We start from the raw sequence: 25,475 nt of genomic DNA on the forward strand, positions 1-25,475 counted from the left end.
TGTGAGGCGCAGACGAGCTCCGTCACGTCTCAGGCGTTGGGGAAACGGCTCTGGAGAGACGGCGTCGCCAAGGTCATCCAGGTAACAAAAGGACAGCTTTGACAGTGCTTCCGTTCCAGGCGTTCATCGCCAAAATTGCGTTTGAAGGGCAAAGCTGTCAGTAAGTAAGACGCATTGACTTTGCCGCTACTTTCTATGCCCTTCACGGATTGCTTGAATGGCAGGTTATTGAAAACATTCCAAAAATGCGTTGAAATATTAGATGAGTTATCTAACTTTCTCGTCCCAAACAGTCACAAAGCCCGCCGTTTTGTTTCGAATCAGGATTGTCAGTCATACCAAAGCTTATCACGGTTTGCATCTGTCTGCATATGAAATGTGCTCTATGATTTATCCTGTAGTTGCTCTTTTCTGGACAGAACACAAGGACACGCAAGCGCAGTTTGTTTGCGCTCGCTGTTTTCGGAACGCGTTGCCGTTGGCGTCCGCAAGGTCGGGCGTTGATTCGGCGACGGCGGGCCGGGCTGTTTGTTTGCATGATCTCGCCTTCTGTTTGCCTTTGGACAAAGCGGACTGTTCACGCGAGTCCAGAGGGAGGCCCGCGAAGCCCGGACGCGCGGCGACTTCAGTCGGCTGTTTGGGTTTTGGTGAACGGCCGGGGTCTCTGAGTGAGCGTGATTCGAGCCACACAAATGTTTGCTGCCATACAAACGCCGGGAAAAATGCCAAACTTGACAGAAGAAAGAGAGGAAGAGTTGCGGAAATTGGGCTTGGCATAGCCACGATTTTCCACTTCAGCGCCAAGTGGTGCTGACACATGAACCAAAAGCCACAAGCAGGATTTTTGTTCTCCGTGCGAGAGTCCGTTGCCAATTTGTCCACGGTTGGCCCAACTTGGGTGGTGTCACTCGTTGTGCGGTAGGATCGACAAAGTTTTTTTGTGAAATATTGATGTATGACGTGATCGTGTGCGTATTTTACCCTGGAGAAGCTTCAAGGGGTCATGAGGTCATGTTGAAATTGGCTGCCCCTGGATTATTTGGTCCAGATGCTTTCATTTAGGATTGAAACGCGATACGTACAGTATGTGTTACACTTGCGGGAACTCTCCCCGAGGTCTTCTATTTAAAACGTGCGTTTAGCTGATCGGGATGTGACAAAGTTTCCGAGATGACCTGGAACAATTTTTGCTATCAAAGAACCTCTGTTCATATTTTGAACTTCTTTTTCGCTGCGGGTGTTGCATCGAGCTAAATCTGTCTACCCCCAGAATTTGCCTGCGGTTCCGAAATATATCTTCAGCTGGAATTGTAACTTTGCAAATCTGCGATCTTGAAACGTCTCCAGACGACCTCCGACTGGTCTCGCGTTCCCAAGTGTGGGCATAGTCCTCAGAAAATGTCCAAAAATCATGACTTGGGAAGTACAGTACAGTAAACTGTTATGTTTTTGCAGCAAAACAGCAGTCACTGTGATTTGACGGCCGCGTAGGCGCACCGCGTGCCGTCGCACTCGCAAATCTGCACAGTTGAGCACGAAAAATCACGCGCGTAAAATTTGTTATGAGTAGAAATACATAGATCTTGAAAGGCATTGCTTATTTTGCGTAGTCTTAACTAGTGTTCCCTCTAAGCTGCGCCACTGCGCAATTGCGTACCTGTCGCACACTCTCAGCGCACATGAAAACTGATCCAGCACATTGGACCACAGCTGCTCAGCTCGGTGTATTTCTACTTCCTAGTTTACCTGACACCGCCCCCGTCTGCCCTTCAAGGGGTACACTCATAATTACAAATAGAAGACACACCTGCGCTTTTATATCTGCGGGCATGACTGGTGGAGCGCATCCGTAACTTTATATCTGCAGGCATGACTGACCACACCCGTACATTTTTCAAATGTGAGTGACTGAAACAGTATTCTAATCTTTGTCCGCCATTTCTGTATTTTGTTGTGATTGCCATTTTGGGGGAGGAGATTTTACAAGTATACAACGCATTTTGGAAAAGCACGGCGCGGGTCATTTGGGAAACATTTTCCATTTATTTACACAACTTCTGCTACTTTGTTTTGCATTTTTGTGTATCGACTAAGATTGCAAAGCCCTGATCGAGGAGGAGAAAATTCTTCTTCTAACGGTCGGTCGCCCTGATATGAAAATATGGCGGTGTGCATCTGTCCATCAGCAAAAGTTAAAAGAGGAGCGAGAAGCCAAGCGAGCGCAGCTCGATGGAAGACACGACTACGTTCTCAGCACGGTGGCCGCGTGCCTGGGACTGGAGAAGGCCGACGTGGAGGACGCGATACTGGAGGGGAAGCAGGTCGGCTTGCGAATAAATCGCGTCGCTTGCTTTCTGTCAACTTTGCGCTCCGTTCAGTCCAGCGTGCTCGAAATAATCTCCAACTAACCGTTGTTTTTCTCTGCTAGCTTGATCGCATGGAACAGTTTTTTGTGGCTGACGGGCTTCCCCACCTGATGTTTTACCATCAAGAAACTGGATCGGTGGATGGAGGTGCATATCATACACCGTATTATGAATTCTGATTGTTAATCTCGACAAGTGAGGCCTGCCTTTTTATTCACTCGTACATTGCAGGAACATCCCCGTCGTTATCCCCGCAACTGCCCGGCCGCGACAAAAAGCTTCGAGTGTTTGTGACCGACGGGAAGGACGTGGCCCTGACCGGGGTCTGCGTCTTTTTCACCAGGGCCGACGCATCCAAGGCCGTCACTTCAGAAAATATCCACAGAGTGAGGACATTTGTGTAACTACATTCATGATTTTTTTTCCCCTTTATTTCATCTTCTCGTTTGTAATCACCTTCCAAATGCTGACCGTGTTTGTCAGAATTATATAAATGTGCACTTTTAGAATAAGATTGCACCAGAGAGCTGTTTTTCGATGAGCAAGACGCAATTAGATTCCTTCCACGTAAGAGAGGATAAATGCTACCAATGATAAACTATCTCTCTGTGGTGATGAAGGATGTCCCCCCCCCCCCCCCCCCCCCCAGGAAGCATTTTCACCATTTATGATGAATGGCTCCCTTTGAGTACGACAGTTTCTTGCCCACATTCACAGTGACGCAACAGGATGTTTTGCGATGTACAGTGAAGAAAATAAGTATTTGAACACCATGATATATTGCAAGTTCTCCCGCTTAGAAATCATGGAGGGGTCTGAAATTTTCATCGTAGGTGCATGTCCGCTGTGAAAGAAATCATCTAAAAAGAAAAATCAACAAATCACAATGTATGATTTGCCAATGATTTATTTGTGTGATACAGCTGCAAAAATACAATGTTAATATTTGGTACAGTCGCCTTTGTTTGCAATTCCAGAGGTCAAACGTTTTCTGTAGTTGTTCACCAGGTTTGCGCACAGTGCAGTTGGGATTTTGGCCCAGTCCTCCACACAGATCTTCTCTAGATCAAACAGGTTTCTGGGAAGTCGCTGAAAAACACGGAGTTTCAGCTCCTTCCAAAGATTTTCTATTGGTTTTAGGTCTGGAGACTGGCTAGGCCACGGCAGAACCTTTGGTTGGTCTTGGTTTTCCCGGCTGTGTTGAAAGACCCAGCCACGACTGAGGGAAAGAATTTGTTCCCCAAAATCTCACAATGCGCGGCCGCGGTCATCCTCTCCTTAATCCACTGCAGTCGTCCTGTCCCATGTGCAGAAAAACACCCCCAAAGCATGATGCAACCACCCCGATGCTTCACAGTGGGGACGCTGTTCTTGGGATGGTCTTCCTCCAAACACGGTTAGTGGAATTGTGACCAAAAAGTTCCATTTTGGTCTCATCCGACCACAAAACCTTCTCCCATGACTCGTCTGTGTCATCCAAATGGCAAACTTGGCAAACTTAAGACGGGGCTTGACGTGCTGGTTTTAACAGGGGAACCTTCCGTGCTATGCATGATTTCAAACCAGGACGTCTTAGTGTATTACCAACAGTCACCTTGGAAACGGTGGTCCCAGCTCTTTTCAGGTCATTGACCAAGTCTTGTCGTGTAGTCGTGGGCTGATTCCTCACCTTCCTGAGGATCATTGAGACCCCACGTGGGGTCCACTCCGATTGAGATTGCCCCTCATGTTTAGCTTCTTCCATTTTCCAACGATCGCTCCAACAGTGGACCTTTTTTCACCAAGCTGCTTGGAAATTTCTCCGTTGCAGTTGTACAGTTTTCTCTCTGGTATCTTTGGGCAGCTCTTTGCTCTTGGCCATGTTACAAGTTTGAGTCTTACTGATTTTATGTGGTGGACAGTTGTCTTTATGCGGCTAACAACCTCACACAGGTCCATCTGATTCAGGATAAGACATGGAGTGGAGGTGGATCTTTAAAGGCCGACTAACAGGTCTTTGAGGGTCAGAATTCTAGCTTTGCAGCTGCATAACACAAACAAATCATTGAAACAATCATACATTGTGATTTCTGGATTTTTCCTTTTAGATTATCTCCCTCACAGCGGACATGTACCTACGATGAAAATTTCAGACCCCTCCATGATTTCTAAGTGGGAGAACTTGCAATATAGCAGGGTGTTCAAATACTTATTTCTTCACCGTATATTTTAGTAATTTTGCAATGTTCATGTAGCTCTGTTGTATAAAGTATATGCGATATGTCATTGTTGTCTAGTACAATTACAGTAACAAATTAGCATTACCAGCAGTCAAATAATAGTGTGTAATGCTTACATATTTAGTTGCAGTCAGTTTCTTATTTCTAGGATGTCAATTTCAATATGTTGGATACCTCGGACGGGGGTCTGCTCAAAAGTGTGGAGCAGCTGCTCGCTGAGGTCTTCATACCGACACTGAGCAAGATGAACCACGGCTGGGGAGAGCTGGCCAGTCCGCAGGCCCAGGCGGTGAAAAAGGACTTCCTATCGTCCCTGGAAAACTTTGTGTCGGTGTTGGCGGGGGCGCAGGAGAGTCTGCAAGAAAAGGTCGGCCACATTCAATATCGCTTGGCGAGTGTCTTCGACGCAGCGGCGCTTAGATTACAGGCCGCGACGTGGTCTCTGTCCAGGTTACCTTGAAAGAATGTGACACGTTTGACGTGCGGGTCCTGAAAGGCCCGTCGGACTACGTGGCGGCAGCCAACAACACCGACGCCGTAGAGAAGATCGAAGGCTGCGTGAAAGGCTGGATTAAACAAATCGAAAAGGTAACAACCCTGCGATGCCGCAAACTCTCTGACGACTGTCCCAAGAATTTCGTATGAATTTCAATTTAAGAATTCAAGTAACTCTTTGTTTTTGTTCATATCCAAGAAGACGACATGCCCTCACCTCGCATTTCAGACTAGTACAAACAACTTGAGTGACGCAGAAGGAGCATATGTAATCAAAACACACAAAAATATTCTGTTGGTCTTTATGGAAAGGCAAATGAGCAAATTGTTCACTGCCATTGACGGCTATGGAAGTCAAATATCCATTTTAACTGCGATGTCTGGCAGTAATTGAGCGATTGGAGTAAAAACCTGCATATCCAAAAATGCAATGAGCGTCTTCAGAAAACTTGTTTCAAAATCATGCAGTGTCATTTGGGACCCATAACAGTGGAGACATTTTGGCATGAAAAGTGTAAATAACAATCCTTGAAAACAATTGTTCCCCCCCCCCCTCTGAGAAACAATTATCGCATTTTGAATGATAAGTGCCAATAATTCAAATACCGACAGGAAATTCCTCCTCTCACCTATGGGCACGAGCTGTGGGCCGTGACTGAAAGATGAAGATCCCGGATACAAGCGGCTGAAATCAGTTTCCTCTGCAGGGTGTCCGGGCTCTCCCTTAGAGAGAGGGTGAGAAGGGAGGGGGTCAGTGTCGAGCCAGATGAGGTGGCTGGGGCATCTGATCCGGATGCCTCCCGGACGCCTTCCTGGTCAGGTGTTCCGGGTGTGTCCGCCCGGAAAGAAACCCCGAGGACGACCCAGGACACCCTGGAGAGACCGTGTCTCTCGGCTGGCCTGGGAACGGCTCGCGATTCCTCCAGAAGAGCTGGATGAAGTGGCTGGGGAAAGGGAAGTCTGGGTATCCCTGCTGAAGCTACTTCCCCCGCGACCCGACCCGGAGAAGTAGTGGAAAATGAATGGATGGATAGGAAATTCACGAGAACATGACTTTCAAATTTGGAAATGAGATGAAGATGACCCAGATGCTCGAAACTATTAAAAACGTGAACATTTGAAAGATGAGCTGCATCACTGATGACGTTGCGCTTTAGGTTTTAGCTGAGAGCGACCAGCTGAGAAAAGAAGCCGAAGACCTCGGCCCCCGGGCCGAGCTGGACCACTGGAAGAAACGAATGTCTCGCTTCAACTACCTTCTGGATCAGCTCAAGAGCGCTGATGTGAAGGCGTTACTGGGGGTGCTCTTGATGGCAAAATCAAAAATCATCAAGGTGAGGAATCCGTTGCACGCAAATGGCATTTTCATACCTTTTTAGGCTCACCGATGATTTGCTCTGCCTAGTTGTGGCGGGAACTGGATGCCAGGATCACCGAGTCAGCCAATGAGGCCAAAGATAACGTCAAGTATCTCTACAGCTTGGAGAAGTTTTGCGATCCTCTTTACAACAGCGATCCTGTACGGCACGCGCTTGATTCACGACAAGTTTTAAAAATACATATTTCTGGCACCCATATTGTGTCTTACTCAGTTTTGCAGTTACATTACAGCATAATTCTTTTGTTCTTGGGTCTAGGTATCGATGGTGGCGGCTATACCGGGTCTTATCAATACCATCAGCATGATTCACAGAATCTCTCATTACTACAATACGTCTGAAAAGATTACGTCGCTCTTTGTCAAGGTAACAACGCAACCGTTACCCCAAATCTATGTCAATGCGAGTGGGAGTGGTTGTGTATCTGTCGGCGGTATCGGAAATGGACCGGCAAAAGAGAAACGGTCATCAAAATAAGCCCAAATCTAAAATGAGGGGTGTCTGCTGGATTGAAAAGCACGTGGTTGATTGCAGACGTTTAATTAAGGTAGATCAAAATCTCAAATGTTTCTATTTCTTTGGAGGTAACAAACCAGATGATAACAGCCTGCAAAGGCTTCATCACGAATAACGGTGAAAATTCCATCTGGGATCAGCCACAACAGATTGTGGAGGAGAAAATCAGAGCAGCGATCCACTTAAATGAGGTAGGAAAAAAAGTTGAGTTGAAAAGTCTTCTTTCGGTTCTGCCCGTACTAGCTCGAGTCCTCCATGTCTGCAGGAGTACCAGCGTTGTTTCCACAAGACCAAGGCAAAGCTCGAAGAGACTCCCGCAGAAAGACAGTTTGACTTCAGCGAGATGTACATTTTCGGGAAGTTTGATACATTCCAGCGACGACTCAACAAGATCCTGGAAATGTTGGCCACCATTTCTACCTACTCGGCCCTGCAGGATGCCAAAATTGAGGGACTTGAGACCATGGCCACCAGGTTTCAAGTAAGATCCGATTGCTACTTGACTGCCAGGCAAACTTTACAAACATGTAGATGAGTTCTGAGAGTCACGCGGATTTATTTCTGTCCCTATGTTAGACAGTTTCTCGATAATAACAATCAAAACATTTTTTGTGTTTATGCCTTTGCTGCCACGGATCAACAAGACGACAGAAATGCAGGCCAAATGGGAGGTAATGTTTCTTTTTTTTTTTTTTTGTCAAATATTGCTCATAAATGGGTCGAATTGAAGATCAGTTGCAGGCCCGTTTTGCTTGCAGTATTTTGATGTGGATGGGCCAGGCAATTTTTCCAGTCGAATTGTTGACGTTGCAGGCAATCAAACTGAACATGAAGACAAAACATTACAGTTTCCTTGACCAGAGAAGAACCGACTTTGATGTGGACTATGAGGAGTTCTGCAAAAGCACCGCTGAACTTCATGTATGTTAAATATACGTACCCGACACAGTTGTTCGGAGTACTTTGACTTAAGAAAAGTGTAAAATTTTTAACTCTGTCTTTTTTTTTTTTTCGGGGGGCGGCTCATTTAGGTGCAGCTGAGAAATTTTATGGACTGCACTTTTGACGAAATTCAAAATACAGAACAAGCTCTTCATGTACTTAAAAGATTTGAAAGGTAGTCGACTGTTTCGGAATGATTTTGCCACTTGTGGTTCTCTGTTGTCATCACGTCCTTTATGAGTAAAGAAGAATAAAATACCCCAAAATGCTACATGTTGCAATGTTTGAAGAACAAAGAGACTACGTGACTAATTCTACGGCCATTTACTTGTCTTATTTCATCTGTTTTCTGTAAATATAATAGGCTGGGTATCCCCAAGCTCGGCATCGACGAGAACTACCGGCATGTTCTGAAGAGCTACGGCCGGGACATCGAAATGGTGTCCAACCTCTACACGATGCAAAAACTCCACCCACCGGTCGGCCGAGACTTGCCCCCGGTCTCTGGCCGGATCATGTGGGCTCGGCAGTTGTACAGTAGAATTCAGGGTCCCATGGATCTGTTTCAACAGGTTGATTCGGCACAGTCGTAATATGATTATTTTTATGAGTGTCGTCACCTGTTGTTCTATTGTATCCGGATAGCACACCGGGGTCCTTTCCACACCGGAGGCTAAAAATATCATCCGGAATTACAACAGGGTGGCAGCAGTTCTCCTCAAATATGAGATACTTCACCATCAAAGCTGGATGGAAAAGGTCAAGAATTGAAAAAACAAAGACCCCCCCCCCAAAAAAAAAAAAAAATCCAGTTTTCTTTCCCTCAGCACACTTACTGTACCATCTTTTGCACCCAGGTTGAGGATGCCAGGCCAGGCCTGCAGGCCTCTTTGCTGGTCCGCTCGACAGAGACAGGAGAGCTGCTCGTGAACTTTGACCCCGAGATTACGACCCAGATCAGAGAGACGAACTGCATGAGCAGGAACAATTTGGAGGTGCCACCTTTTGCCGCTCTGCTTCAGCGAAAGCAGGACACCCTCAAAAAGAGCATCAACGACTTACAGGTTGCTACCAGCTCGCGCGTTTACACAATGAAAACGGAGAGCTCGTAAGACGACTTTGTGTGCTTAAAGGAGCCAAATGTTATGATGATACTGAGTGTAAGAGGATAAAAAGGTCGTACCTTTCCTATTTCAGTTCATGTTGAGTGAGAATTCCAGAGTTCGTGGGAAGATTCAGAGCGCCTTTGAACACTTGGCCACGCCGCACGTAGCTAAGGTGAGGTTGTGTGCGTTAAAAATACGACTTTATTGGTCTGCCTCCTGGGAAATGTACATTCTAGCACTAAGATTGGGACCAGAAACATGTTGCAAGCATGTTCTACGTATCATTTAGAGCTATGATAATCTCGGCAATTCCCATTTTTAAATTCTATGATAGCTTTTCTAAATTTTCAAAGATGGAAGATTACAATGACTTGAGAGGGATTGAAACGCACGAATCGAGCTTGCGAAGGTACGGCACGCGACACAAGCGCAGCGTGTCAAGTCCTTTCATCTAAACGTGACAGGTCGATGAGGCGATACAGCCGGGATTGACGTCCCTCAACTGGACATCAATGAACATCGACGAGTATCTCGGTAGCGTCGACAAATCCTTGGGTAAGGTAAAATAACCCAATCATCCGGTGGCATCAACCTCCGACTTTTTTAACGAACCAGATAGTTTACAAGCCAGCACACGCGGCATCTGATAAAATCAAGTTACGGAGCCACTTTGTGCATTTTCATACATTTCTACCTCTCGACTCATCTTCACTATGTAATGAGTTACTGTTCTTCCCTTTGCATCTGCTTTCTGCTCATTCCCCCGCCACTCCACACGCTTTCCGTACCCTCAATGACTGCGCATCACCGCTTTTCCGTCTGTCTCGTCTGACTGATCCTTGCGGACTGCCAGGGGATCTGGAGCTGTTGATGGACAGAGTGAATGACCTGGCAGAGTTCAGGATCGACGCAGTGCTGCAGGAGATGAGCACCTGCACGCTGTGCACGCTCCCAGAAGATGAACCGTTCACCTGCGAGGAGTTTGTCAAGACCACCAGGGTAAATTCACAAACAGTGGTCGGTAAAACAGTCACGAATGACTCGTTCATCTGAGATGACACGCTGTGGCGACCCTGAAAGGGACAAGCCGAAAGAAAGTAAGCTAAAGGTTGATCATAGTCATCCTGTTCTGATAACAAAACCATTACAAGCACATGTTCTCAGAGAGATGATTGTCAGCAAACATGTTCCACTAATGATGCTGTTAATGACATTTAAAGATTAGCAGGCACAAATAAAGTTTTTAATGCCATACAGTACACTATTGATGCAGTCGTTAAAATAATCATTCACGCTGTCACTTGATACAACGCAAGCATGTACCTTTACTAGCGTCGTTTCCCTCGCTGAGTTCAATGAAAAGATACAACTGCTGAATGAGATCATGAGTGAATGAACGCCGTCGAATTCAGCCTTGAAGATCTGGCCGTGCCTCCTTGTGTGTTGACTCTTGGTGCGTGCAGGACTTGTGCATAAAGCAAGCCCAGAGTCTGCACGCCAAGAGTCTGCAGGTGGAGGAAGCGGCTAATGAACTGATCAACATGCTGCTGGAGTTTGAGCACAATCGAGGGGAGGACGGAGAAAAGATGGAGGAAGAAACCGATCCTCAGAGGAAAACAGAAGACAGTGTCGACAGGGAAGGTATTAGCACTTCATTCTGTGGGGGGGGGGGGGGGGGGGGGGGTTGGGGAACAAAAAAAAAACAAAACAAAACAAAGCACAATATGATGAGCAAAAAAAGATGAAAGACCATTACTTTTAAATTTGTAACAATAGCAAAAATAAAACATCACGTGTCATTGTGCTACTGGTGACCCTGTATAACGAATGTCGAGGGCTCTCAGAAGCCCATCACTTCTCTAGAAACACCTTGCTACCTCCTGCCCGTGCTGGGCCGGCTTCCCCCATGTTGAGGAAGAAGAGGAAGGAGGACCTGGTCCAAGCGATGGAGGTGGAGGCGCGAGAGCTGCTGTCACATTTCAACCAGCGCAACGTAGAGGCTTTGCTCAAACTGACACGCAACACCTTAGAGATGCTACGCAAGCGCATCCAGACCTCTCCGCTTGCACATTTCACATGTGGGCTACAGTCTACAGTACATTCAAATGAGGTCACGGCCTCAAAAACGTCCCATTTCGACGGCGTCAAATTGCACTAGCGAGGAACTCTTCTCCTGTCCTTTAGGTGCGAATGACTCTCCGAGACGAGGGAGGAGCAATAGCCAGCAGGCAATCTTCAGAGTCAACGTGACCCTCTCCATCCCAAACATTGCCGTCGTTCCGACTCTCGAGGACGTACAGCAGGCCTTGAATAGGGCTGTAGAGTTTGCGCTCAGCGTTAGCAAAGGCGTTGGGCAGTGGAACAAAGAAAGAATCTCAAAGGTCCGTTTTGTTTTTACAAGGCAGGTGTGAAGCAGTACAAACACCGCTAGCCAATTTTGCTTCACTTCTCTGAAGGCATAAATGTTCAAGCGCTCCACAAATTGATCGAGACTTGTGAAAAAGGTCATTTATTTTGCAGAAAAAAATGAATGAAAGGCGAATAGAGGCATTGAAACCAGACAGTTCTGAAAGTGAATCAGAAGACGGAACGACAACCTACCGGAGTCTTGCCGGTACAGCACAAGAAACCTTCTTCATTGTTCCATTTGACAACCGCAGCACAATAATCACGAAGTCTTCGACAAAGAAATAAATATCGAGAAAAATTGTCACTCCTACCTTTTAGAAGGCAGCACCTCGGACATATCACCGACTGCGAGCCAAGCCATTCCTTGGCAAGCCAGAAACTACTACAAGAGTGTTTCTGAGAACAAGGAGATTGCCAAACTGGTTTCTGTCCTTGGCACGTCCATTGTCTCCAACAGAAAGGTATCTCTCGTTTCACATCAGCAGGAGTTGAGGAGCTCCGAGTTTTCGACTAAAGCAGCACGAGCTCCATCTGTTACAATAATTGCCGTCATTTGTTCTTATTCCCTCAAAATTCCACGAGTCTCATATTTCCAAGTTACACATTAGATGTATCAAAAACTTGGACGGCAGGATGTGCGTAACTGAAAGGCGCTCAAACCCGTCATGTTACAAGACAGGAATGGGAGAAATGTGTACACGGCGGAGTCTAAATCAAATTCTCTCTTCATAATTAGGATAACTAAAGAAGTAATTGTATTGTGCCGAATGCTTTCAATTTCCACGCGTGGTTGCGCAGGAGGTGACGCAAGCGCTAGATCGTTTCAGAAGATACCATCACATTTGGAAAAAGGACCGCGGTGACACCATGCAAAAGTATGACCATTGGAATGATCAATTTCTGCCTACAACCACTTTACCCATTGGCAAGAGAAGTACTTCATAATGATCACATCATATTAGGATTTTTTTTCTTTCTTCCAGGTTCCTTCAGGATAGTCCATTATTGTCAGAGTTTGAAAGCCAGATTCTCTACTATCGAGACTTGCAGCAGGAAATAAACTCAGAACCCGAGTGCATGACTGTCGGGGCATTGGCTCTATTTATGGGTGAGATTATTTTGAAGTTTATACTGACTGCATTCCATTTAATCAATATCATGAACAGTTTTGTTTTCTGGTCTAAGGTGATCTGAAGATGGCTCTCACTGCTGAAACTAAGAACTGGATGGTGGACTACGGCCAGTACTGTAACAGGAAATATCGTTCTGAGATGGAGCAGATCTTCAACTTCATTGATGAAGCGGGGAAGAAGCTGAACCGGCAGATTAAAGACCTGGATGACATTCGCATCGCAATGGCAGCGTTCAAGGCGATCAGAGAAAGCCAAATAGCGATTGACTTTCAAGTTGCTCCTATTGAGGTAAAACTGATCATGACTGAACTGCAGTTAACTGCCCATCTGTAAGCAAATCACTTCTGCTTAACTTTTGGCTACTTATGTACAATATATCCACTAGATAGTTGAAGAAAATGTGCAGCCCTTTTTTCAAGTTCCACACTTTTGGTGTGGAGGTGTTTTGCCAAGACTGTGTGGGAATTTAGAGCCAACCCCACGGAAGACCATTCACCACGTCAGAGGTCACTCTTGCTGGACAAGGTGGCTTGAGTCCTCTCGAGTGCATCCGAGAGGTGATGGTGCTGAGGTCGAGGCTCTAAGGAGCCCCTTTACTTCATGCACTGGGGAAAGGTCCAGCTGGAATAGAAGATTTCACCCTCACAAACAAATGGTGTCGTAATTTGCTCGAAAAGCCGACTTCTCCAATTGTGTTCTGCAGGAGTCGTACGCCATGCTTCACAAATATGACCTATCGGTGGCCAAAGAAGAAGCAGACAAAGTGGACACACTCCGCTACATGTGGGAGAAGTTGTTGCTGCGCAGCGCAGAGGTGCAGAACGAACTGATTGCCCTGCAGCCCAAATTCAGAGCTGAACTATTCACCAACGTGCGGATTTTCGTGGAAGACTGTCAACAGTTTTACGCAGACTATGACAAGGTAGCGCCACATACATGTAAATATTATTTGAAATTATTCACTTAAGCTAATAGTACTCAACATGGAGTTTCTGTTTCCCTATGCCAGGACGGTCCAATGGTGGTGGGATTAGCTCCTCAGGATGCCAGCGATAGACTTATGATGTACCAGGTACGGCGGTTGACGTTACCCATGGAAATTACTGCTTAAGTCATCACTTAAATGAACCACTCTCCTTCCTTCCTCCCCTCAGAATCGATTCGATAACTTGTTCAGAAAGTACATCACCTACACGGGCGGTGAGGAGCTTTTCGGCCTTCCTGTAACGCAGCATCCTCAACTCCTAGAAATTAGAAAGCAGCTGTCCTTGCTGCAAAAGCTGTACGGCCTCTACAACAATGTCATAGAAACAGTTAACGGGTACAACGACATCCTTTGGGCTGACTTGCAGATTGAGAAAATCAATAACGATCTGCAGGACTTTCAGACGAGGTGAGAAAAGTAATTTGCAACGGCAAACGCAGTGAGCCGATCAAGATAAGTGTTGAACCTTGTGAACTTACCGTACATCATCATCATTTGATACTTGCTTTCACAGGCTAATGAGATACAATGTATCCAAGATTCGTTGTTGACAAATATAATTATGCTCAGTGTCTGAGTCATTAAAGGGCAGGACCCATGAGCACAAAGTCTCTGGCACCACTTGACATTTCTTTCCAAACGTGATAATTACACAGCAGGAAAGAGTCTCTCGTGAATTTTGGAGTCGGTTGCCACAAACTGATCTCCAACCAGCTCTTTCTTTGGCCTGCGTGGGATTGCTTCCTCTCATCCAGGCAGCCTGAGAGGTAGCAATCAGGCTGATGGATTGAAAGGGGAGAAAGGAAACCTTTGACTCGGGCAAAGGTGAGGACTGAGCATCAGGAAGAACCGAGGTTGGAATCGGGTAGCCAACCCTGAAGCAAACGCTGGAATACTGGGGCATGACATGAAAATGATCCGGCAAAGCTGAAATGGCGCGTAAGGCTGCTTATAGCCCGTCTGGACAAACGAGCCTCAGCTGCGCACTGCAGGTGTGGCGGGCTTGGCTGATGAGCTGAGGCGTGGCCAAGATGGGAGTGGAAAATTCCACCGCAGCTGAATTGATTGTGGTGCGCATCAGCTTTCGCCACAGAAATGAACGGACTGTACGTCTGAAGAAAATCAGACAATTAGAACGACCCGCCTCGGGAAAATAAAAAAAATATTCATCATGGAAAGCGATGAACTGTTTTATAACCTCTGTATATAAATCCGTTTTGTCAAATTCTTCGCTACATTGAGGCCGTGTTATTTAATCAGTGGAAACAATTTCATCTTCAAGTATTAGTCTTTACATATTTACACATGTACACCTGTTGCCAAACCATTGCAATGAACTCATCTTTTCTCAGGCTGGATGCTAATGTGATCTTTCACCTGAAGAATGATTAAATGATGTGCTTTAGATAGGGATATGACCACGGTACTGTACAAAGTATTGGATACTGGTCGACGACGGCGTCCTGAGGCGCACACGTTGCAGTTTCGCTTACGTGGCTTTTTCTTCCTTCAGGTGCCGCAAGCTGCCTCGGGCTCTCAAGGAGTGGCAGGCCTTCTTGGAGCTGAAGAAAATCATCGATGAATTCAATGAGTGCTGCCCCCTACTGGAGCTAATGGCCAACAAGGCCATGATGACGCGGCACTGGAAGAGAATTAGCCAGGTCAGGCAGACAACATGATGCGGTAACCACGTGACACTCTTCTGACGTTCATCACACCTTCTGGTTATCCGAGCAGGTGACGGGACATACATTTGAGATTGAGACTGATACTTTCAAGCTACGTAGTATTTTGGAGGCTCCTCTACTCAGATATAAAGAGGAGATCGAGGTAAGACAGTCTGGTCCAAGATAGCTCAATATGATTTCTTTGTCAAATTGATTGAATATTCAACTGCTGTCGAGAAATTGTGGCTTTTTAATCATGTGGCGTTGCCCGATGCAGGATATTTGCATCAGTGCGGTGAAAGAGCGCGACATTGAGCAGAAGCTGAAGCAAGTTCTCGCCGAGTGGGACGGCAAGACTTTGACATTCGCCAACTTTAAATCCCGTGGGGAGCTCTTGCTGAGAGGAGACAGCACATCAGAAATTATCACCAGTATGGAGGACAGCCTCATGATTTTAGGATCTCTCCTTAGCAACAGGTATTGTTGTTCACGAGGCACGAGTGCGTTAGAAAGTTCCAGATCATCCTTTGTTCCCCCTTCTATTTATCACAACGACAGTATTAACGAAATGTGGATCCAGCGGGATGATGTTCTCACCTTTCCAGGTACAACAGCCCGTTTAAAGCCCAGATACAGAAGTGGGTTCTGAATCTGTCCAACACAACCGACATCGTGGAAAACTGGATGACTGTCCAGAACCTTTGGATCTACCTGGAGGCTGTGTTTGTGGGCGGGGACATTGCTAAACAGCTCCCAAAGGTAGTCCAATAGTTAATAATTCCCAGTCCCTCCTGGACAGAAGGTGAAATGAAAATTCAGTAAATCTAGTGATGGACCTCTAAAGTCCTTAGGCTAAAGTAGCTTTTATGTCATTAGGCTAAGAGCTCTACATGAGAAAATTAGATTTGACAAGCATTTTTGAAATTGTAGAAGCGAAGTCAGCGGCACACCTGTAGAGTGTTGACCTCACAGTTCAGAGGACCAGGGTTCAGATCCCGGCCCTCCTCGTGTGGAGTTTGCATGTTCTCTCCGTGCCTGCGAAGGTTTGCTCCGGGTGGGCACTCCGGTTTCCTCCCACATCCCAACAACATCCGTTAATTGGACGCTCTAAATTGCCCCTAGGTGTGATTGTGTAGAGTGACTGTTGTCCTGCGATTGCCTGCTGACCAGTTCAGGGTGTACCCTGCCTCCTGCCCAATGACAGCTGGGATAGGCTCCAGCACTCCCGCGACCCTCGTGAGGATGATTTGGCTTGGAAAATGGATGGATTGAAGTGAATTCTTTCATTGCATTGACTCATAAATACGATTGTGATTATTCGTCTACGCAATTGCAATCAAAGTCTCCAAATACCACAAGAATGTGTTGTAAACTGAAGTGCCAGTGCTCCTCGAATTGAAAAGAAAACCAAAACAAAGTAATCACTGCCCACTAGGAAGCAAAGCGTTTCTCCAACATTGACAAATCTTGGGTGAAGATCATGACGCGGGCCCACGACATGCCCAACGTGATCCAGTCCTGCGTTGGGGATGAGACAATGGGACAGCTGCTTCCTCACCTCCTGGAGCAGCTCGAGATCTGCCAGAAATCTCTCACAGGGTGAGAAGCATATTAGCAAGTCCATCCTCCCACAGTATTGGCATTTGCACGGGTACAGTACGTGAGCGTGTGCGTGTGTTCCATTTGAGTTCCAATTCATGCTACAAAACAGCTACCTGGAGAAGAAGCGTCTGCTGTTCCCTCGCTTCTTCTTTGTGTCCGACCCGGCCCTGCTCGAGATCCTGGGTCAGGCCTCCGACTCGCACACCATCCAAGCGCACCTTCTTAATGTCTTTGACAACATCAAATCTGTCAGATTCCATGACAAGGTGAACTTTTGTGCATCATTTTGAAGTGAAACAAAATACTGTATACGTCTGTCTCGAAAGGAAGCATTTCCCTTTTCTCAAGGTATGACTCTCTGCAGGCGTATGACCGCATTTTGGCCGTATCATCTCGGGAAGGGGAGACTATGGAACTGGATCGACCGGTCACGGCGGAAGGCAATGTTGAGGTCTGGCTCAACGCCCTCCTGAAGGAATCCCAGAGGTCTTTGCACATGATCATCCGGCAGGCGGTCCTGGCCACCCAGGAATCTGGCTTCCAGCTTATCGATTTTCTAAACTCCTTTCCTGCTCAAGTGAGTCAAAGGCAGTCATAATTGAATGTATTCATCCTGAGATCACAGTTTTATGAGGGAATTACGAAATACTTCAATTTGGTTCCCTTACCGTCTCAGCAATTTGGCGTGACGTGGAATGTGCTTTTCTCACCGCAAGGGTAAATAGAAACGAAAAATAGTAATAGAGTATATTTTGACAACAAATTGAGATAAATTCAGCTATATCTTCATAGTCCAGTTAAAATCATGAAACATCCGCTTAGATTTGAGCAAATGAGGACCCACAATCGGAGTTAGTCGGAAAGGCAAAGTGTAAAAATAAAACTGGTCTGACACATGGCGCAATTTGACAGGCGTAACCACCGTCACCTACAAGTGATAAGAGGAAGTTCAGCATTCGAAAGAAACGGGATTAATCAGTGGCTGAAGAGCAAAAAAATGGAGATCTTGGAAAAGAGAGAAAAAAAAATGAAAGATACCGAGCCATGGCCGCCAAACGTTCTAAACTGTAAATAGGAGAAGAGGTGGAAATTCAGTCAGACACAGATGAGACAAATTCAGGCGTGTAATGACGCAAGGAAAGAACAAAAAGCACAATCAAGAAGTAACGACAAGAATGAGCTAGAAAAACCCCCCCCAAAAAAAGAAATTGTTTTGTTCAGGTGGGCTTGCTGGGCATCCAGATGATTTGGACAAGAGACTCTGAGGACGCTCTGGCCAACGCCCGATACGATCGTCGTATTATGGCCAAAACCAATCAAACGTTTTTGGATATGCTCAATACTTTGATCGACATGACCACGAGAGACCTGAGCGCTATTGATCGGACCAAGTACGAGACGCTCATCACGATCCACGTGCACCAGAGGGACATATTTGATGACCTCGTAAGTATGGATACAATGCAACACGGGAGCGAGCGTTATTTATTTATTTTATTTTTTTTTTTTAAATTTTTCCAAGAAGAAACGAGCCATTCAACAGGCAAGGCTGCGGCTGTCAGAAAAATATGGTCAGAGAAAAACATTCAGCCTTTTTTTGCATTTGTTTTCAGACGTTATGAAAGGCTCCATTTTACTCACAATAAGTGGCTGGCTCATCACCAAGGAGAACAAGAAGTGTTTATTTGATGTACTATTTATTATTTCCCTTAATTGATCGTTTATTTTGACCCCTTTTCTCAAATATTCTCTCTTGTTTGTCCTTGTCGCCGCTCAACTGAGTTGAATTTCCTTTTGTGGCTGTCATCCTTCTTGCCGCTGCCACTTTAATCCATAAACTCATTTGAACGTGCTCGTTGCCTTGCATTTGAGCCGCCGTTCATTTTTAACCTCTTGGCTTTCATTTTCTTCTCACCTTCCACCCGTGTCTCTTTGTCAATTTATTTCAACCACATTTATTTCGACGCCCTCGATTGGTCACTGCCGCCGTCTTCCTTCTTTCTTCCCGTTCATTTTCAAGTGCCGACTGCACGTCAAAAGTCCCGGAGACTTTGAGTGGTTGAAGCAGTGCCGCTTCTACTTCAACGAGGACTCCGACAAAACGATCATCAGCATCACGGACGTCGGCTTTGCTTACCAGAACGAATTTTTGGGTTGCACCGAAAGGCTCGTCATTACGCCCTTGACAGACAGGTAGGTACCACGCACGAGGTTGAATACAAACACAAAAGTTAGATCAACAAAATACTGCATATGCATGGAAATTGTCCTTCTACTATCAGAATCAGAATCGGCTTTAATGGAGAAGTGTGTAAAAACACACAAGGATTTTTTTTCTCCGGTGCTGACCTGGTACAACATTCAGGGCAAAGAACAAGGAACAACATAGCAACGAAGGAAAGAACAAGAGACATTTCTGTTCATAGGAAGTATTCCTTATCAGATGTGCAAGATGGAAAATCTCCCTTCACAAAACCAATCAGGATTTCACCGTGGCCAAAGGAGTACGAAGCTCAGGTCCACACCATGAAAAGAGTGAAGCGATGATTTGGGCCACGATCTTCCGGCCACAGTTCCCACTTTTCTGATTTCCAGCCGTTAATCATAATTGAGAGAGTCAAAACTGTACTCTCATTTCCTTCTTCAAAATAACAAGCATGTAACTGTTTAAAGTGTTTTGAAATGTGACCAAAAGCAGGACATCTTTCCTATGAACGGATCGAGACGATTGGACCGAATGCCTCCTGCTGACCAGCCTATCGTGTCTTGATGTGAACAATGCCTCGTTTACCCAACAGTCAGTCACCGTGAGTGACAGGCGGGGGGGGATGGGGGGGACTCATTTGTTGAGTGCAACACAGGCAGTGCGCCGACAAGCAGATAGACGGACAGACAGAGTAATCAGGCTACAAGCAATTGTTTGAAGTCGGCGCAGCAAAGGCAAAGCGGCAGGAAGTGAGGTGAGCCAGCTTCTTTCAGCAGCCGCTGCTGGCTGGCGGCATTTGCGCAGGAGCCAAAAGAACTCTGATTCTCTCTGACATCTTTGAAACGTTCTGTCCGTTTTCTTCACTGACAACGTCCACTGCTGAGCTCGTCACTCGTTTTTCTCCACTCTCGACTGTCATTGTCTGCCCTTTATTCTCCCTCGGCCACAGCCGCAGCTTTGAAAAGGGGAAACGACAAAAATGGACAGTGATGATTCCAGACAACAACAACAAAAAAAAAAAGGGATTTCTGTGCATGTAACAGCAGTTTTCGGATTTCTTCTCGAGGACATAAAAAATGCGTTGCATATAATTGTAAGGTCTTGCTCTAAAGAAGCCAAAATTTCTCAGGCGCCCCTCGGAGAGTTCAACCCAATTCAGTGAAGCAGCCAGCCCCTTCTTGGTTGTGGTCTTGCTTTGTATTCCAGCATCTGCTGGGAAATTCTGCTGCTCCCCCCGTTGTTACTTTCGATCTCCGATTAACGGCCTCCCGACCCGGTCCCCAAGTTTTAGCGGACTTCCCTCTCCGTCCAGCATAGTGGCATTGCCGTGTGATTTCCATTTGGGGCTTCATCCAAGATTAAGATTTTTTCGTTTTTTATTTTAAACCCAACCCCGACTCGCGCTTGTCCACAGCTTCGTCGCTAGCTTGTTTGGAGAGTTACTTGGTCTTTGTGGCCGTGGTCGGTTAGCGGCACGTCTTGCTTTGGTGTTTCAGAACTTTGTTTGTCCTGAGAGGTGATTTAACCCTCTGTTAACCAAGCAGGGTTCCAGGTTATCTGAAAATGTACAACACTGGTCAATAATGGCAAATGCCAAGTCGGTAAACTGGAAAAGGGGGCCCTAATGTGCCATAATGTCTAAAAATGCAACGTGGGTCAACAGACGGTCAACTGTTTATGAGTTTTCAAGGTGATTTGGTTACATTCGACCTTATTAAGAGGCTTTGTACCAATGTGGGTGAATACGTAGGCACAGTTTGCACCAATGTATATCTATTTTTTTTTTCAATAAAAACATCTTTTATATTTGTATTTCATCATTTCACATGAAAAAAAATTGACTTTTTATACGGATCCCTCAAATTTCTTAGAGCTTGAACTGTAACAAAAAGCCAAGGGGTTGAATACTTTTTCAAGAGAGCACATATTATCGTATCATATTATTTCACCCTGTTAATGTGTCAATGTCTGTTCTATGTCCCTACATACGACGAAGGTGCTACATCACTCTTGCCCAGGCTCTCTTCATGAGCATGGGTGGAGCACCTGCCGGCCCTGCGGGAACAGGTGAGCGAAACACCGCAAACTTATTGTGATTTTCACTGCGACAAACGCTTCAACAAATGGTTGCATGGATGAAGGGGACATGTCAAGAATTGAGCATCTTGTCTTTTGCAAGTTTTCCACAAAATTTACAGCAGTGGCAGCTGGAACATACACACTCGCGCATTTCTTTGGGAAGGATGTCGACTAAAAATCAGTGAATTGTCATTTTTGGTCCGTTGTTTTAGGTAAAACGGAGACCATTAAAGACATGGGTCGCTGTCTGGGGAAGTACGTGGTGGTCTTCAACTGTTCGGACCAGATGGACTTCAGAGGTCTGGGAAGAATATTCAAGGGTGAGTAGGAGCAAGTACGCTCACGCCACCAGTCCTTCAACTACAAAAGATAGCGAGCGGATTGTGTCACGACTGCATTTGAAGCAAACTAATCTGTTGGTGGCCTTTGCACGATTTGCAGGTCTCGCTCAGTCTGGTTCGTGGGGATGTTTTGACGAATTCAACCGCATCGAGCTTCCCGTGCTGTCGGTGGCAGCCCAGCAGATTTCGATTGTGCTGAGCTGCAAGAAAGAGAGACGAAAAAACTTCATCTTCACCGATGGAGAAACTGTAGAGATGAATCCGGAATTCGGCGTCTTTCTAACAATGGTCAGCGTCATCCCGGCCATTTTCTGTATTTCCTTACACAATGGCCTCACATTTGCCGCCCCTGTACCAATGTGGGGGAATTTATTTTTTGACAAACGTGTTGCAGGAGTTTTACAGAGAAGTGGCATAATCTTAATTCACATTTGAGTCTTCTATTCGGCACATTTAACATATCCCAAATAAAGCCATTAAAAAGAGAAGAGTGGGATTATTTTCCTAGGTCAGAGATCGTTTCTTGTGGGGTTTTTTTTTTGCCATCTTGTGTGTGCTCACGTGCAAACAAACTTGTTTTTATGCATGTTCACGTGCACAGAGGCGTTCATTAAAGGCTGTCTTGATAGAAGAAAGATTTCCATAAGGATTTTGTTGGCTGACTTTTTTTTTTTTTTTTCCCAATGAAGTAAAGAACACTGCAAGGCGTGCACATCTATTTGTCCGCATATTTGGCGCATTTGGACCAAATCTGGCACTCACTTAATAATTCTGTCATATCAGAGGTCAACGCTACTCTTTGAAAGTATCGTTCTGTGTATCGCTCATTTGCACAATTGCTGCTGTACACTCAATTCTGATGTCCGAATGTGTAAATACAACAATTGTTATTCAGCATTATAGCACAGAAGTTAAGAAATCAAATATATTTCGTGTCATACACAATTCCAGTGCATTGTATGAATAAGTACCCCCGATAGATTTGTTGGTAACTCGGAATTAATATCTCCTTTGGCATTGTGCACAGCAGTACAGAATACTCCCATTAACGACCACTGATAGCAAATTCGAATCAGATACTGACGCAGTGTTTTCAAAAAGAATCCACGCCGATGAAACTGGAACAAACCAACAGCTTCGAGCCACGGCACGGCCACAGATGACCTTAATCATCATTGAATGGAATTTTTCTTGCATTAGCTGAGAAATAGAGAGCTGACTTTTCAAAGCGGGTCTTCTCATTCATGTCTGTGTCGTACATGTCTTCCCTTGGTACTCAGAACCCGGGCTACGCAGGGCGACAAGAACTCCCAGAAAACCTCAAGATCAACTTTCGCTCTGTGGCCATGATGGTTCCCGACCGCCAAATAATCATCAGAGTGAAGCTGGCCAGCTGCGGCTTCATTGACAACATGGAGCTGGCTCGGAAATTCTTCACTCTCTACAAGCTGTGTGAAGAGCAGCTCTCCAAGCAGGTAAGCAACACCCCACGCAATTAGATTTGTTGTTATCTGGACTTTAATCACATCAGCCGAGGCTATTAATCACAGTGATTGCATTATTATCCGTGAATAAGCGAGATGAATCGCAGCTTTTGTGTGACCTACCATACAATTAGAAAATTCAGTACGGCATCAGCGCGACACGGGAGTGCCTTGCCAATCAGCGTACCTCTTACCCTCATTTTCGCATTGGCTACCGGAACACCTGCGTATCGACTTAATTCAATTGCTGTTAATTTGCGTTTTGAGTTTTGCAATCAACCCTGGAAATGAGGTGTCAAGGTTTCCACTATATTCCCGATTTGGCTATACTGTAACGACGAAAAGAAATTCAGTGCAAGAAATACATGTATTACGCTGTCGACTAAATTCCACAGGTTCACTATGATTTTGGCTTGCGGAACATTCTGTCCGTGTTGCGAACTCTGGGAGCAGCCAAACGCGCCAATCCCAGCGACACAGAGTCTACCATCGTCATGAGGGTCCTCAGGGACATGAATCTCTCAAAGCTGGTCAGTCTGACTGATCAAAAGTGACATTATGTAACCCTCAGAACTTCTGTTTCCTGTGGATTCCAGTAAATCTTCACTCCAATGTGTTTGTTAGATCGACGAAGATGAGCCTCTCTTCCTGAGCTTGATTGACGACCTGTTCCCCGGCATTCAGCTGGATAAAGCGGGCTACCCTGAACTCGAGGCAGCCATTGACAAACAGGTAGCAAAGAGTTTCTGGGTGTGAACAAGACGGTGCTATGCCGCGAAAATAGAGACAAGGATGAGGAAACCAAAAAATGAACGAGAGGGCGTGGAGCTTTGAAAACTCTTGATTCTTGTGTTACTGAATCTGAGGCAGCCTCAACATTATATTCTTTTCAACGGGTTGCAGAATACGATCGGCCTATCCTGTACCGTTTTGTGACCGTTTTAAATTCTTCCCCACTGGCCGAAAGGTTTACGTCCCCATGGGTTAAGACTCCTTGACGGGGAGACATGTTGGATTGTGATGTTCTCCACGGTTCACTATTAGGTCCACCATGTTTTATTTTGAACACGCTGCCACTTGGTGAAGTCATCACGAGAGAATAAGTGTTCACAGTTACGTAGCTGATACTACCACAGACATAAACTTTTTAACAGTATTTTAAAAATTACATTTCCTGGCGCTTCACCAGTACAAAACAGATGGTTCAGTTTTTGATCGTGGAGCTCAGAGAAAGAAACTCGGGTCAAAATGACAAAACGTTTCTTTTCAGGTCGAAGATGCCGGTCTGATCTGTCACCTACCCTGGAAACTGAAAGTCATTCAGCTATTTGAGACTCAGAGGGTCCGGCACGGCATGATGGCCCTCGGCCCCAGTGGGGCAGGAAAAACAACTTGCATCCACACGCTGATGAGAGCGATGACGGGTAGGATGCCAACAACAGCATCAGATTTGCTGATACGTTCTAAAACTAATGAAGAGGAAAACACAATCAAAATGTCAATCAAGTTTGATAATACTTGGACAAAAAAAAAACCGCATTTGTCCAGATCTTCAAACGTTACACATCCTGTTTGGGAAAAGAGCTCTTCAAATGAGCTTGTCTTGCCTCTCCTAGAATGTGGTCAACCTCACAGAGAGATGCGCATGAACCCCAAAGCCATCACCGCACCTCAGATGTTCGGCCGACTCGACGTGGCAACAAACGATTGGACGGACGGCATCTTCTCGACCCTCTGGAGGAAAACGCTGAGGGCGAAGAAAGGTCAGGAAATGTATCATTGCTCGTGACGGCATATAAATGATATTATCCTCGACAAGCAGTTACTCTATCTTTCTACTGACCTGCACAGTACAACGTTATTAAAAATGTAGATGTAGAATTGCAGACACTGACTGGAACAATCAAATATTTGATCGTGTTTTTCACTCAAGTAGAAAAATGATGGGTTTATATCACCAAACATCGTGTGGATTGTAATCTCTTCCCGAAGATGATGTAATTGTTTCTTTCTTACACGTTCATAATAAATTGAAAGAGAATTATCCAATTCTAGGTATTGAGTAAAATCCTGACCGATGGAAGCACAGAAGACTTCTTTATTTTTACTTTTGGAATAGATTACTACAATATCATCGTGTTTTACGGCCCACGTCCTTACTAATATGAACTTTAAAATACTGTTCGACATGGTGGGAGTTGACGATAAACGTATTATAAACTCGAGTACTGTTGCTGTACGAGGCGTGGCAGAATAGTTCCAGGACTTTGAAGGAATTCCCCTGGAGTCAACTTTTCCAGCCTGCTGTGCTGCACTTCATGTTCTCTCGGAAGCCCCAATGTCCCTAACGCGGATTTCTTTGATGACTCCCTTGAGTTTGAAATCGGGGGAAAAAATATCCCACAGAGTGCGTTGGGACGTCGCAGCCAGGAACTGTCCGATGCTCAGGGTATTGTGAGCAGGCTTGTTGGAACTGCGAAGCAGCCACGAGTTGCCTAGCCACAGCTCTCGCCTCATCTCGTCCACCGAACCGAGTAAACGCTGCA

At 45.6% G+C, this 25,475-nt stretch overlaps 1 protein-coding gene across 1 annotated transcript in view; it reads left to right on the top strand.

Moving 5' to 3' along the window:
- The window catches only part of dnah5 (dynein, axonemal, heavy chain 5), a 73,562-nt gene that overhangs the window by 5,231 nt on the left and 42,856 nt on the right, over positions 1-25,475 (top strand). The window contains exons 2-48 of the mRNA XM_061819587.1: positions 2,187-2,321; positions 2,429-2,513; positions 2,598-2,752; positions 4,734-4,952; positions 5,036-5,173; positions 6,238-6,414; positions 6,486-6,599; positions 6,718-6,825; positions 7,044-7,166; positions 7,241-7,456; positions 7,620-7,646; positions 7,789-7,896; positions 8,007-8,092; positions 8,282-8,489; positions 8,563-8,676; positions 8,775-8,981; positions 9,115-9,195; positions 9,488-9,578; positions 9,877-10,022; positions 10,487-10,664; positions 10,859-11,101; positions 11,208-11,404; positions 11,544-11,637; positions 11,751-11,893; positions 12,231-12,307; positions 12,416-12,540; positions 12,618-12,853; positions 13,269-13,487; positions 13,575-13,637; positions 13,720-13,958; positions 15,064-15,211; positions 15,288-15,380; positions 15,495-15,694; positions 15,823-15,976; positions 16,653-16,816; positions 16,929-17,085; positions 17,184-17,396; positions 18,041-18,265; positions 18,840-19,012; positions 21,022-21,092; positions 21,317-21,424; positions 21,546-21,733; positions 22,726-22,920; positions 23,325-23,459; positions 23,554-23,661; positions 24,200-24,353; positions 24,546-24,692. Coding sequence (XP_061675571.1) covers positions 2,187-2,321; positions 2,429-2,513; positions 2,598-2,752; positions 4,734-4,952; positions 5,036-5,173; positions 6,238-6,414; positions 6,486-6,599; positions 6,718-6,825; positions 7,044-7,166; positions 7,241-7,456; positions 7,620-7,646; positions 7,789-7,896; positions 8,007-8,092; positions 8,282-8,489; positions 8,563-8,676; positions 8,775-8,981; positions 9,115-9,195; positions 9,488-9,578; positions 9,877-10,022; positions 10,487-10,664; positions 10,859-11,101; positions 11,208-11,404; positions 11,544-11,637; positions 11,751-11,893; positions 12,231-12,307; positions 12,416-12,540; positions 12,618-12,853; positions 13,269-13,487; positions 13,575-13,637; positions 13,720-13,958; positions 15,064-15,211; positions 15,288-15,380; positions 15,495-15,694; positions 15,823-15,976; positions 16,653-16,816; positions 16,929-17,085; positions 17,184-17,396; positions 18,041-18,265; positions 18,840-19,012; positions 21,022-21,092; positions 21,317-21,424; positions 21,546-21,733; positions 22,726-22,920; positions 23,325-23,459; positions 23,554-23,661; positions 24,200-24,353; positions 24,546-24,692 — 6,985 coding nt within the window. The remainder of the gene's footprint in view (positions 1-2,186; positions 2,322-2,428; positions 2,514-2,597; positions 2,753-4,733; positions 4,953-5,035; positions 5,174-6,237; positions 6,415-6,485; positions 6,600-6,717; positions 6,826-7,043; positions 7,167-7,240; positions 7,457-7,619; positions 7,647-7,788; positions 7,897-8,006; positions 8,093-8,281; positions 8,490-8,562; positions 8,677-8,774; positions 8,982-9,114; positions 9,196-9,487; positions 9,579-9,876; positions 10,023-10,486; positions 10,665-10,858; positions 11,102-11,207; positions 11,405-11,543; positions 11,638-11,750; positions 11,894-12,230; positions 12,308-12,415; positions 12,541-12,617; positions 12,854-13,268; positions 13,488-13,574; positions 13,638-13,719; positions 13,959-15,063; positions 15,212-15,287; positions 15,381-15,494; positions 15,695-15,822; positions 15,977-16,652; positions 16,817-16,928; positions 17,086-17,183; positions 17,397-18,040; positions 18,266-18,839; positions 19,013-21,021; positions 21,093-21,316; positions 21,425-21,545; positions 21,734-22,725; positions 22,921-23,324; positions 23,460-23,553; positions 23,662-24,199; positions 24,354-24,545; positions 24,693-25,475) is intronic.

The sequence above is a fragment of the Syngnathoides biaculeatus genome, chromosome 5 (assembly GCF_019802595.1).
Source record: "Syngnathoides biaculeatus isolate LvHL_M chromosome 5, ASM1980259v1, whole genome shotgun sequence".
NCBI lineage: Eukaryota > Metazoa > Chordata > Actinopteri > Syngnathiformes > Syngnathidae > Syngnathoides > Syngnathoides biaculeatus.